We start from the raw sequence: 13,749 nt of genomic DNA, 5'->3' as shown, positions 1-13,749 counted from the left end.
TTACTACCTGAATAAATGAAAGCTATAAAGAGAATATAGAATCATTTTCTAGAAAAAAAAAAACAAAACACAACAAACACACTATGATTTTAGACATGAAAATGTTTCTTGAGGCAAGATAATTTTATACAATTTCCTCTTTACTTTAGCTATCAGCATGCCAAAGGTGTTCAATTTTCAAGACTTAATCATAATTAAATCTGACACTCTCTGTTATGCTATCAAAAGAAAAAATAAAGACAAACACTTTGGGGCTTGCCTGAATTACATTATTCTTTAATATAAATGACATATAAGTTTTACAAATTAGAGAGATTCACCTTGGAGTATTAAGAGGCTGCAGAAGATTCTTTTAAGGTGACATTTTTATTGAGTATATGTTTAGCTTTGTAGATTGACAGTAGAAATGTGCAGCCTACCTTTGATGTGCTTGCTACACACTGTTGAAGAATCTAAATTTGCAGAGGGCTTCAAATCACTCTAAGAAGATACTTCTATGAATGATGTCCCAGCAACGTCCAGCTAGGCCTTGCAGTTATTTCATGTCATGTTTTTTCTATATTTATGATTTTGCTTATAATCCAGGTTCCACAAGTTCATCAGATGGGGAGCCTGTGTGTCTCTACTTGACAATTTGAAACAATTTTATAAAACAAAAACAGTAAAGGATGCTGACAACTGTCAATGCAGAACAGTGATCTGCTGTTATTTTGGTTTAGAGATACACATGGATTGATACCAATGACTAAACCCTAATACTATGGTTTGCAAGACAGTCTCATTGACATTGTTAAAACTGCTGCTTTGGCTAAGGTGAGAGGGATTTATTCTAGAGAAATTTAGTCATTGAGCTCCAGACAAAGGTTACAGGTTTTATACTGCAGACTACTCATTACTTTGTTCAATCGGATAATGTAAAGCTAATCCTGAATAGCATTACACTAGAAGAATGGCAGACTCTAAGAACTGTGTGTACAATATGGATTTGTTTTATTTTTCCCAAAATAATGACATTAGCATCAAGTTTATTTGCCTCTGCTAAACAGATACATTCAGAATTAGCTTAGTGGACATTTTTAAATCTTCAGGGCTTGAAATAAATTTAAAGAGGTAACTCTCATCTTCTCAAGTCTCAAGATGACCTGAGAGTATCTATTCCCTCTACCATTATTTTGTGTGTGTGCGGCCATAAAAATTACCTCAATCACTATCTTCTTCTTCTTCCTTTTTTTTTTTTTTTAATATATCGTAGCTTGACAAATATTTACTCTGAATCTCACATACAGTGGAATCTGAAAACCTGTAGCATTCAGCAAACTGAAAAATACCCCAGAAAGCATGCTGGAAAAGAAGGCTGAAATAAGTCAGTGTAAAGCACAGTTGGCAATTCTTTTTGATGGTATGCTTGATCTTGTACATCTGTAATAATTAGTTTATTTCTACATCAATGGTTCATCTCCACTTTACAGTGAAGTTTCTGATATCTGGCATTAATTGTTAGCAACAATTTTTTGAACAGGCCTATTACAACAGGTACTTTAGCTGAAACACAACCGAACCCCATCTTTAGACATCTATTTGTAATTTCCAATCTGTACTGCAGAGCGTTCATGGATACATCGGAAAGCAGAGGGCTGGATTTCCCAGTACTGCACGGGGTTGCTGAAGAGACTCACACCGGAGTAGCTGGCCTTTTTGGTGTTGTAGCCAAGAGGGCAAAAGTCGTTGATACCAATTGAAGCAATTTTGTTGTTATGAAGATAGACCACCTGAAAAGCATAAAAGTACAGGAGTCAGAAATAGAGCTACTGTGGCAAAAAAAAGATCATGGATTTGATGTCCAAGACTTGGTCTCTTTGTGCACTGTTTTCAGATTAACAATATATCCTTTTTTCCAAACAAGCACTTGATACTACTTACCTTTTGAAATACCTAGAGTGTATCCACTTAGAAATAATTTAGACAGAAAAAGCAGAAACTGTGAAAGACAAACTAATACAATTACTATAATTTGATTATACTGTAACCAAAAACAGGAGTCAAAGATGTGGAGTTACCGATACGGTGCTGTGGTTCAGAAACATGGGCTGCATATAAAGAAATGTATTTGGTGCTAATTGGTTTCTCTCCAGTACTAGTGCTTTCACTCTCATGAGTGCAGGACTCAGAGCCAAAATAATCACTAATGATGTTTAAAATAGCTGATGAATATTGCTTTGCTCCAGAGTCACCATTTCTGATGAATTCTCCCAAGCTACATCCAAGTGGTGATTTGCATTTGGAGTCTTCATTCTTTGGGAATTTTCATTCCTCTAAAATCTTAATCCAAGTGAAAACAGATTTTAAATGGTTCCAAGAGGCCATATTTCTAACTATCCAGCCACACAGACCTCAAAAATACTGCTGAGGTGAAATGCTTATTGTGTCTCTTTGCCTTTATGAAGGCCCACCTTTATGAGATACCAAAGGGCCGGTGCTTGCAAAAGGTTCTTCTCTACTGAGAAGAATAAAAAAAAATCAACAGAAGAAATGTTATTTGAAAGCATTTTTTGACTAAAGAGAAAATCAAAATACACAAATAATCCCGTATTCGTTGCTCCCCCTCAGATCCACAGAGATACAAATGCACACCTCCAGATCTATACAGCTCCAAAGCCACATTCGCTCAAAAATCAGAACATGCATCTTCCTGTTGTCTGCAGCTTTTCCATGCTTATTCAGCAGCTTATGAAACTTGCATCAAATTACCTCTTGCACAAATCCTGTATGTTTCTGCTCAAGACTGAACAACCACACAAATACCATTAATAATCTTTCAACTATTGCTCTCTGAGGCAGTATGATAAACTTTACCTGGATATATTTGTGTTCACCCAGTCCACCAGGGACTCTGACAAGTTCATTGTTGTTCAAATGGAGCTCTCTCAGATGAGGTACATTGTTCAGAGAGCCATTTTCAACTGAAGAAATACTGTTGAAGCTAAGACCCAATCTGAAACAAAAAAATAAACCAGAAACATTGGGTGACCAGAATTGGTAAGTTTAAACCTTCACCACATTTTTCCACAATACCTGTGTAACTAGAGCCATATTACAGACTGGAAACCAGAGCTGAGTAATATGTAATAACCTGTTCAGCAGGGCAGATAAGTGGGACATAGACATTTCTCCTGGGTTCCAGTCCAGAGCTCTCACCACAAAATCATTCTTCCCACTTTATACATACATGTTCTGGGTTTACTAGCACAATTCATGTCCAGTTTGGAAAATCTGGTCTTATCTGTTTATTTCTATTTTAATACTAATTCAGTTTGCAAGGAACAAACTACAGAATTTTTTCAAGACTCTCTCTTAAGATACAATTCTGCTTTGCAGTAAGGAATTAAGTGGTAATTCTGCAGGAGTTGTTATCATCAAGAGTGATGTTCTATAAAGGCTAAACCTACTTCATCTAGTTTGCTTTATCTTTTTTCTTTAAGCAATTTTTTAAAAAAATTCTGAGGGGAAAATGTTCTGAAATTTATTAACAATTGAATCAATTTGATAATTTAATATACATAATCAGAGTCCTTGTGACAAAATAATTTGCTATGGATGAGTACTTTTAAAGAAAGTATGATTCACAGTAATCTACTACCTGTAATTCTTTGTGGCTTGTGCCAGCTTCAAATGTTAGAATCTGGACCTAGTGTAGAATCACAGAACTAAAAATTATTGTTTGATATTTATGGCAGGGATGTGCTCTCACAGCCCAGAGAGAAACTGCATCCTGGGCTGCATCAAAAGAAGTGTGGCCAGCAGGGTGAGGGGGGTGATTCTGCCCCTCAACTCTGCTCTGGGGAGACTGCACTTGGAGAACTGTGTACAGCTCTGGAGCCCTCAGCTCAAGAAAGACATGGAGCTGTTGGAGAGGGTCCAGAGGAGGGACACAAAGATGATCAAAGTCCTGAAGCACCTCTGCTATGAACACAGGCTGAGGGTGTTGGGGCTGTTCAGCCTGGAGAAGAGAAGGCTCCGGGGAGACCTTATAGTGGCCTTCCAGTAACTGAAGGGGCTACAGGAAAGCTGGGGAGGGGCTTTTCACCAGAAAGGGTAGTTACAGGACAAGTTCCTCAGTTCCCTCAGCTGCTCCTTGTACAACATGCCCTCCAAACCCTTCACCAGCCTCATTGCTCTTCTCTGGACATGCTCCAGGACCTCAACGCCTTTCTTATACTGTGGTGCCCAGAACTGTACACAGTACTCAAGCTGTGGCCTCACCAGGGCCAAATACAAAGGAAAGATCACTTCCCTACTCTTGCTGAACACACCATTTTTGATATAGGCCAGGATGCCATTGGCCGTCTTGGCCACTTGTGCACACTGCTGGCTCATGTTCAGCTGGCTGTCCACCAGAGCTCCCAGATCCTTTTCCACCTGGCTGTTCTCCAGCCACTCTTCCCCTTCTTTCATTCAGAAGTTATAAGAACAAAATTCCTTTTGAGTAGAGTACATCAAGATTTAGTAGATTCTGAGGGATTTGATCTCACAGAGCAATTTGATCTGAAGGTCTACAGAATGTCTACTGAGGACTTCAGCAATGGGAGCTTAGAGTGAATGTCTTTTAAAGGATTGGGGTGGGGGGGAAGAAAAAAAAAAAAGCCTCTTCTGGCAAAAGTCTATAAATTCTTGCTTACCACATGTCTAAATGTAAGCTCCCTGCATAATCAGCAGATGTGTCTCACCTAGGGAGACCAGAATGAAAAAAGCCAGTTTGACCTTCCTCTAGGTCTGTTGAAGCAGAAGTGACCCCTCTATACACTATGAGGATGGGTAAGATCCAACTCAGGATTAGCTCATGAAAGGAGACTCTTGTAGGGAAAGAGTAAAATTAGGAGTCTGTAGAAAAGTGGATGTAACTCCCACAAGCAGTGCAAGGGTATATAATTACATCTCATCTAAATGTGTTACAAACAAACCCTCAGTAACTCCAGGCTGTGTTTACAAACACAATAAGATAATATTAGTGCATAAAATATAGGGTGATTTAGAGTATTAGGAAATAACATGGTCTTTGTCTGTCTTTTTCCCATGGGAACAAAAACGGCAGAATTTGAAAAATCACTCTGGTTTATTATATTGACACACTATTTCCTTTTATATTAGTGCATAGGTAACATATTTCCAGTGTTTTAGCTGATCTAGTCACAGTGTTCTAAATTATTGAAGACCATAATCAAAAACATATCTAAAGCAACTGCCACTGTAATGGAGCTAGACTTTTAAAGTAAACTTTAATAGGCTCTCTACACTTTAGTAACATCAACTGTGTAATCTGTATATCCTCCTGTTGAGCTCATTCCTGAATGAACCCAGCAGTGTCTTTGTTGGGTTTACATTAATGAGCTTCTTTCCCCCTCCTCCCACCCCTCCTTCCCTCACTGCAGCACTATGTGAAGACTTTTGGAAGATTTAAGAATAATTTCACAAAGTAAACAAACAAAAAGGACAAATATTGGTGGTCATCTGGAACTCAAGAATTCAAAAGATAGTGAGCAGTAAAGCTACACTGAGCTATTTTAGAGTTTAAAACACCTTCACATAGTCAGAAAAATTAGCTTTTTCTCCAAATGTAGAGTGATTTAGGGCAACTGTTAGACTGTTGAGCATGTGTTGACATGATCCAGAACGAGAGTGGTCTGACCCTGTATGGATGTTCCTGAAGACTTACATGTGTAAATAAAAGCTATTTTTCAGTAGCTTGTTTCAGTGGCATCAGGGGCATGCTGCCCCTTAGATTTAACCCAGGTGCTGTACTGGAGCTCTCCTGAAGCTTCCTCCTTTCTTCATCTGTCTAATTGCTATGTTCAATGCTCCTCTTTTGTGCCAAATCTTTTTTCTCTCTTACTTTTCAGCTTTGCATAAGAGGATTTCAGACTATGCTTAGGTTACCTGCTTAAGCACAGTCCAGACAGCATTTCAAAACTCGGTGCCTGCTCTGAGCAGCTCCACATTTCTGCATCATGATCAACAGAGTATCTTTTTTCTATGTACAGTACAGCCACAATGGAAGCAGCCCAAGATTAGATATTTTTTGTGGTTCATCAGCACTTGCTGCATAAAACTTTGTCTTAAGAATGACTTCCAAAAATATTGGTCATGTAATGTTGCTTCCAAGTGTGAAGAGAAAAAGATTAAAAAATTGCTGATCTGCAGGACAACTGACTCACTCACACCTCCCTCTCCCAGTAAAATAAATTACTCTCTACCTGAGTAGTTGCAGTCTTATTTTGGTATTGGAATTTTACTTGATTATTTTTCTGGAGGATGTTACATTTTATACTAAGCCTCTGTCATTAAGAACAGATGCCTCACAGTCCCCAAATTCATAATTATGGTATTTGTAGTTTTTCATTAAAATCAAGGAGTGGACTTTTTGTTAGTGGGTATGAATGCATTATTTAATATGAACATCAAACATGAATTGGAATACTTTATTTTACAAGCTTTATAAAGCTGTTCTAAAGCCTTATCATCTGGAACTGCCAGATTCAAAATATATCTTATTACCTACTTCATTGCACTAAATTGCTGTCCAAGTTGTTACAGTGATAAATTTAACTCATGTTGCTCAGTAATCTTTCTTTGATTTCTGTTTTCTGTCTTCGTAATAAAAAGCAGAATTATTAAGATGAAGACCCAGGGATTAGATCCAGTAATCTGATTAATAATATTTTAGATCTATTATACTATTTTTTTTCATAGAAAAGTCTTAAAGTATTATAGCATTAAAATATTTCGTATTAAAGGTCCATTGTACTATTTTAGCATGTTATCTAATATTAATTAATTAATAAATGGTTTTGTATATCTATAACTGCTCTTCAGAAATTCTCCTTATAGTTTCCTACAGTTAAAAAAACTTATTCAACAATATAATCACAGATTAGCAAGGTACAATCACCCTAAAAACTAAATTTTTTTTTCATTTATATTGAATGATTTTTTCTAGTCACTTTCTTGGACTCATTGCAGACATGCCTGTCTTGAGAAACAGAGGAAACTCTGTTGCAAGCGGTCTTGGTTCCCATGTGGTTTTTTCCCCAGTTTCCAGAGGAAATTGCACAAGCAATGCAGTGTCCCAAGAAAACTGCATAAACCAAGGATGACAATACAATAAAAGAAACATGATGTAATTAAAAAGATCTAATTGCTCTCAATTGCTCTCTTTACCTTATTATTTTTTTCTTTTTTCTTTTTTTTTAATAAAAGAAACAATTGTCCTGGTCATAAAGGACTCAGTTTTAGTTTCCTGATAAGTTAGGTTCTGCTTCAATGATGATAACGCTCAAGAAACCCAGAACAATGTTTTGTAACTGTGTGTATGATGGTTATGATTTCAACTAATTGTTGATGTGAAAAGAAGACATGAATTCTTACTTCGCCAAGTTGGTGAGTCCTGCCAGACTATCAGCCTCAATTTTGCTGATTTTGTTGCCATCAAGGTGAAGTTCAGTAAGGGATGGGGGAAGGCCTGAAAGAGAGAACACCATCAAATTACTTTTGATAAAACTGGGTTATCTTTTTTTGAAGGTGTTACACTGACACTTTTTTACAATAACAAGACTTTTACTAGATCTGGCCAAGAAAAATTCACGGAATGAAACAAAGAACTTTCACAATTGTGGAAATGGAAAACAGCTAGTGACAATGTATTCAACAGGAGAACAAACAAAACAAGGTCATCATAGAACAGTCAATTCTTAAAAAAATAGCTAAATCTAATTCTTCCCAGACATGACTTCTAATTTTCATTATTATATAAATGGGACATATATAATAGTATACGAGAAAGAATCTTCATTTTAGCCAGACTTGCCCATACTGAATCTACAAAGATTTAGTACCTAAATATTTTATAAATAACAGCAGCAGAAAATGAGACCGCAAAGACGAGGTTGTATAATTGTAATGTTATTTTAGGTAGAACACATAGTAGTTTGCAAATTCTGTTTATCAGGATAAAAAAAATAAAAATAAATAAATAAAAAATTAAAAAAAACACCAAAACAAAAAAACCTAAATATTTTAACTATATAAAGTCCTTCAAAAGAACATCCAAAACAGGAAATGTGGAAAGAGAGAAATAACAACTAGTATTAACTCTGAAAAATGTTTCCACTATTTCAAAACAATCTACTGGCTGAAGTATGAATACATTGAATATAATTTCCTCTGGATTCTATTCTGGTTTGTTTTGGCTTATTAGGTAATATTGAAGTTGTTCTTATTTTGTAGCAATTTGCAATGAAGTACTTTTAAAACAGCAAATGTTTCTATTTTGTATAGGAATAGTCTTTTTGGCTTCAAACCTACAGGCTTGTGGAGGGCTGATTTTATGCTTGTAGAACTTAAGTTAATTCCATATGAGTTTACACCTGTAAAAAGTCGTTGAGGCTCACAAACAAGGGTTGGAGGATGAAACTAATCTTCCTCTTTATATTCCAACTACGCAATAAGAAAAGGAAAATAACATAAAATGGCTTGGTTTGTACTGTTCACCTCTTGTAGAGCTTCTCATAATAGAAATCAAAATTTGCCAAACCAGTAAGTCAACAGATGAAGCAAAGTAATGGATACTCTAAGGACTGGCTCAAAAGACTTCCATAATATTTTTTTTTCCAACAACTAGAAGTCACTATATTATCATAGAATCATAGAATCACAGAATGGTTTGTGTTGGAGGTACCTGAAAGATCATCTAGTTCCAACCCCCCTGCACAGGCTCGGACACCTCCCACTAGATGAGGTTGCTCCAAGCCCCATCCAGCTTGGCCTTGAAGGCTTCCAGGGTGCAAATCTCTGAAACATTAATTGAACTTCTTACCTTTCGGGATACTAGTAATGTTGGTGTCTGCGATACGGATGTAGGAGAGCCTCTTCATCCCCTGAAAAGCTCCATTTTCAATGCCTGAACTCTTGATTGGATTGGTGCCTAGTTCTGCCAACAAAACATGGTTGTGAGCTGTACTGCAGTGTAGGTACCTATATCCTTCAGGTCAAAGTTAATTTGGAGGTACAATTTATTGGAACATTTCTTGACTTTCTACATAAAACTACTGAATGAACTAAAAACAACATCTTGAAAAAACACTGAGTTGATTTTGTTATAATTTCTCATGCTCATACCTAAGACAATCACTTGATTCAGTCCATTAAAGACAGCTTTCCTCAGTTTGGAGATCTCATTCTCATGAGCCCGTATCTCTTGAAGAGACTTCGGCATGTTTTCTGGGAGTTCCTTCAGGTTGTTCTTGGACAAGTAAAGTCTTTCCAGTTTCTTCAGAGGAGCAAAAGCTAATGGGCTTATTTTGCTGATTTTGTTGTTAACAAGGATCAATGCCTGTAGAATAATAATGAAGTAGATCTCAAGTGACTATTAAGGAAATGATTTTGTGAACGAAACATTAAACAATTATTATTTATTTTTTCTAATGTCTTTTGACAACCAATCTAATGAGCTGAAGAAAAAGAAATACAGCACTAAAACAAATAGATTAAGAACTTCTGAAAGCAGTAAAAGATAAACAAGGTCTACTTTAGAAATACAAGTGTAATTTCATTGTTGAGGTATATGTAGCTTCTGTGAACTTCTGTAATTTATAACCAAGAGTAAGTACACCCCTTCCACTTGAAGGAACTTGTTTCATTCACATAAAACAAACATTATTAGTTTTATTTGCCTTTTTTTTTTTCTTTTCTGTTTTCTCTTTTTCTGAAGACACTTTTATACCTCCCCCATCATCACACAACCATCCTAATCAGGTTTTCCCCAAACAAAAACTTCTAAGACTCAATACAGTGAAGGCACAGCCTAGCTTAATAAAAATCTATTTCATCACTTCTTTTCTGTTAGTCTTATAGACTGCATTTATTAGATTTGTGACCGATAATAACATCATTTTTGTAGAGATATTTTGGTAAGCATAACTTGAAATGGAAAGGGAGAAATTTGAAGCATCATATTCTAAGTACTGCAGTAAGTGATCATGGACCATATTCATTTGGCCTACTATGTAGATGCCTAATGTAGGTACCAGAGTTGTGATATCTAGACTCAGGATAACCTTAAGCAAACTAGCTCCCTAGATTTTCAGGAGAGAAAGGTCTTCATAAAAGCTCTGTTACCTGTAGTAGGTAGTCTCCATATTAATCTGAAATGGTACATTTCTGCTATCTCTGTTTTTGATTAATCAAGCATGACATAAAAAGGGAGAAGAAAGTCCTATTATTGTCAGAATAGTAGTGCAGCTAATGGAAAGGATTTCAGATACAATACATATGCAAATAAATCTCAAAATTCCATCTGTTTGCTATCTACTTATCAGATTCACACTGCTGCACATTTGTGCAGTGAATTAGGGAGAATGGGCTGTATATAGATATCAATATCTATTTATATTTATTACTAGAGAATATCTATAGAGCATCTTTGTTCACTAACTCCATTATGCTGTTGTCAGAAACAGAAGACAACAGCTGCCGATAAACCACAAATTTTATGTTGCATATACCATAGCTGATGTTCTGTATATTTTAGTACACTTTTGATATTTTCATAATTACACTTTAGTCTTCTTCTGGAAGGAAAACTAAGCCTTCAGCTCTTTCCATAATCAGTTCAGTGTTAAAACAGTGCCAATAAGTGTACTAGCATCTGACAACACCTCTCTATCGTGAAAATTGGAAGAGAGGTAAGAAGATAGTTTAAAATGCTTTGTGTTTTTTACCCCTAATGGAAACCTCTTGCAGATCATCCTGAGAAAAGCAAGTAGTGTGTTCTGTACATGATTTCACTAGGAACACATAAAGCTGAGCGTATCTGGTTTTGATTTTGCATGCTAGCTAGCAAAAACTCATTTGCAAGGGGAGGCAGTGAAGGTCACTCACAGTTCAGCAGTGTATTTCCCTAACAAGAAGCTTCTCCTAAAGCAAATACATTGGTCAGTGGAAGTCATGGCTCCAAGTATCTTTCTTTTGCACCTGAGCTATAAGAACTGCCATGAGAATACATGGGACACCCACAGGATATGGTTTCCTGAGAGTCACCATTGCCAGAATTGTAATGCAGGTGTAGATTCTGTCTGTAGTGTAATACAACTACCAGCACAGTATCAGGACATGAGAAACAATCCAGTTATTATGAGGGGTACAGCATGAATTACACAGATGGGTCTTATTAATGTTTTTTAACATGATAACTAAATAACTGAACAGGCTACTACAAATTACTTTGTGCTTTTTTTAAAACTTTGCCACAGATTTCCTTTCCATAGATATCTAAGTCAACATTAAATGAGTTTAGACTCATTAGCACTTGTACTGATTCCTGGTTTGTACTACTTGGTTATTTATTTCAGCTAAAAAAACTGCCATTTGTTTTAACTTTGTTGCCTTTTACATAAAAAAAGTTTGGGCTATGATTATCACAGCTGATGATCTGCTGTGAAATATTTCCTGCTGGAAATAGCTACCGATATATACAGTTAGGCCTTATAATGTAAATATTCTCTGAGTAGCTGACATTAAAATAATCATTACAGCACTTCCAAGCAGAATTGTTGGTCCTGACCAAAACCAGAAATTATCTAAGTATCTAGGATTAATCTGTTCTGCTTGTCAATGCATCTCCTGAATATTCTAATGCTATCTTAGGGAAGATCATGTTATCTGGTTTTATTCAAATATTCAGAAAGTCTCTCACTTAGAAATGACATCTATCAAAGGTATGTTTAAAAATCTGATCTCACAGTGGGAATGTATGTGTGGTGTAAGGTGGGAAGGTAGTTTCCAACATTTTTGTACTAGAATATCATTTCCCACTTACACCCCTCTGTGCAAGTCCCTTTTTCTGGTATTTTAAACCTGCATTATTTTTCCTCATGGTTGTGCAGCTGTAAAAAAAAAACAAACAAAAATAAACCCACACATCAGAATTTGTGTGAGAAGTTTTATTGTCTCCTAGAGCAACAGCAAATGATGAGGATAACACACTAGCATAGCACCTGGCAAGCCATACCCTTGGGTTCCTTCCCACTTCACAATAACTCTATTATATGCGAGACTTAAAGACTGAAGTTATTAGCCTTGGAGCAATGCTGTTTACTTTCCTCAGAATGTGTCCCGTATGGTTTGCATGTTACAAAAGTTAAAAGAAAACAAAATAAAACACAATTTAAAACTCAGGGGAATTCAGGGGTCAGTGAAAACAGGAACTAGTGGAGAAAAACCTAGGGAAAACATCTGCAGGCAGAGCTATTGAGGAAGAGATGTTAGGCAAAAACATGCCACATGGACTAGCTATCCGAAATGAAGCCAGACAGCATGAGGAGGCATTATATACATCTTCTTATGGGACATATAAACATTTTGTACAGAACAAGAAGTACTGAGAGGGAAAAGTAAGGGTCAGTCTGACAGTGCTGAATGTGCTGGAGCTCTTGGCCACAGATAGCTCTTTTGATGCTCCTGGTATGAAATGATTCAGCAGAAATCTAGAAGCCTACAAAAGAGCCATAGGAACTGATAATTTCATTCAAAAATCTACCTTGTCCCCACTTCTATTTTTAGTGAGGGGAAAAAAGAGATGTGTTTTTATTTAAATAAATGTATTCCACTCACCCCTCAAAAAAACCCAACAACAAACAAACGAACAAAAAGTTAAGAATTGAAGCATAACATCAATTCAAAATAAAAAAAGCTAAGCACACAATTGTGCAGCTTTCAGCATGATCTGGTATGGGTCAGCCATAGGTAAAAAAAGAGGCCAGAAAGAAGGAGAAAAAGAAAAAGAAAAACAAAACAACAACAAAAAAAGAGGCACAAATGCATCAAGTATTAAAGACATCACTTATTCAAGCTTAGAGGGTTCATAGCAATTTCCTATGAGTAAGAGAAAAATAAGCTTCCATCCTTATTTTCCTAAGATAAAGCCTTTTTCATTTCTCATATACAACATTCAAACATTGCACAGTAAACAATGACTCTTATAATATTGCTCTGTGGTAATACCAACAGACCATCTTATCACTACCAGCAGTTCAATCATTACTCAGAGAGGAAAAGAAATCCAAGCTTTGCTTCAAAGATGGTTTACTTTTTACTGAAAAGCACCCCTGGTATTAGTTAAAAAAAAAATAAAAATCACTGTATGACAGGAATAGATGTTGGCTCTGTCAAAGTCTGTGAGAGTCTGGCCACTTAGCACCCTCTGGCCTGGTTTCTACCTCAAATATTTATTCCCAGAATAAAAAGGAGGATTCACAATTCAGGAGAATTTTGGAACACTTGTTGGCAGACTGCTGTAAAAATACACCCTGACAAACTGCAGAGGGAGCGTGTGGCAACCTTGTAGGAACTAGTATATGGTTGTTCTTGGAGTTTTGAAAAATTACTATTTTTACCCTGTCTGGGTGTGGGGTGCAGACAATTGTAATTTTTGGTGCAATTTCATTATGTCAGAATCCCAGAGGATTGTTCCGAGTCGATGTCATTCCTACTTCTGTTCTTAGTTTAGAATAGTTTGAAGCAAGAGCCTTGCCAAAATCAGAAGTGAACTGTAAAATGATCAGCAAATTGTTATCAGCCGTAATACAGCATGACACATCTGTTCTGCCAGCTCGGGATGGTACTCTTACCTAACATCAAATCGTTAATGATGCATGCATCCTTCAGGGTTTAAATTGAAATATCAGTCTGCTGACCCAATGG

At 36.4% G+C, this 13,749-nt stretch overlaps 1 protein-coding gene across 1 annotated transcript in view; it reads right to left on the bottom strand.

Moving 5' to 3' along the window:
- Window positions 1–255: 255 nt before the first annotated feature.
- The window catches only part of DCN (decorin), a 40,566-nt gene continuing 27,072 nt past the window's right edge, over window positions 256–13,749 (bottom strand). Inside the window, exons 4-8 of the mRNA XM_051627020.1 lie at window positions 9,169–9,382; window positions 8,867–8,980; window positions 7,420–7,513; window positions 2,854–2,992; window positions 256–1,769 (exon numbers count right to left, since the gene is read on the bottom strand). Of these exons, the coding sequence (XP_051482980.1) occupies window positions 1,575–1,769; window positions 2,854–2,992; window positions 7,420–7,513; window positions 8,867–8,980; window positions 9,169–9,382 (756 nt within the window). The 3' untranslated portion in view covers window positions 256–1,574. The remainder of the gene's footprint in view (window positions 1,770–2,853; window positions 2,993–7,419; window positions 7,514–8,866; window positions 8,981–9,168; window positions 9,383–13,749) is intronic.

Source organism: Apus apus, chromosome 1, assembly GCF_020740795.1.
Source record: "Apus apus isolate bApuApu2 chromosome 1, bApuApu2.pri.cur, whole genome shotgun sequence".
In the NCBI taxonomy this organism is placed as follows: Eukaryota; Metazoa; Chordata; class Aves; order Apodiformes; family Apodidae; genus Apus; species Apus apus.
This window is presented reverse-complemented; position numbering and strand designations above follow the sequence as displayed.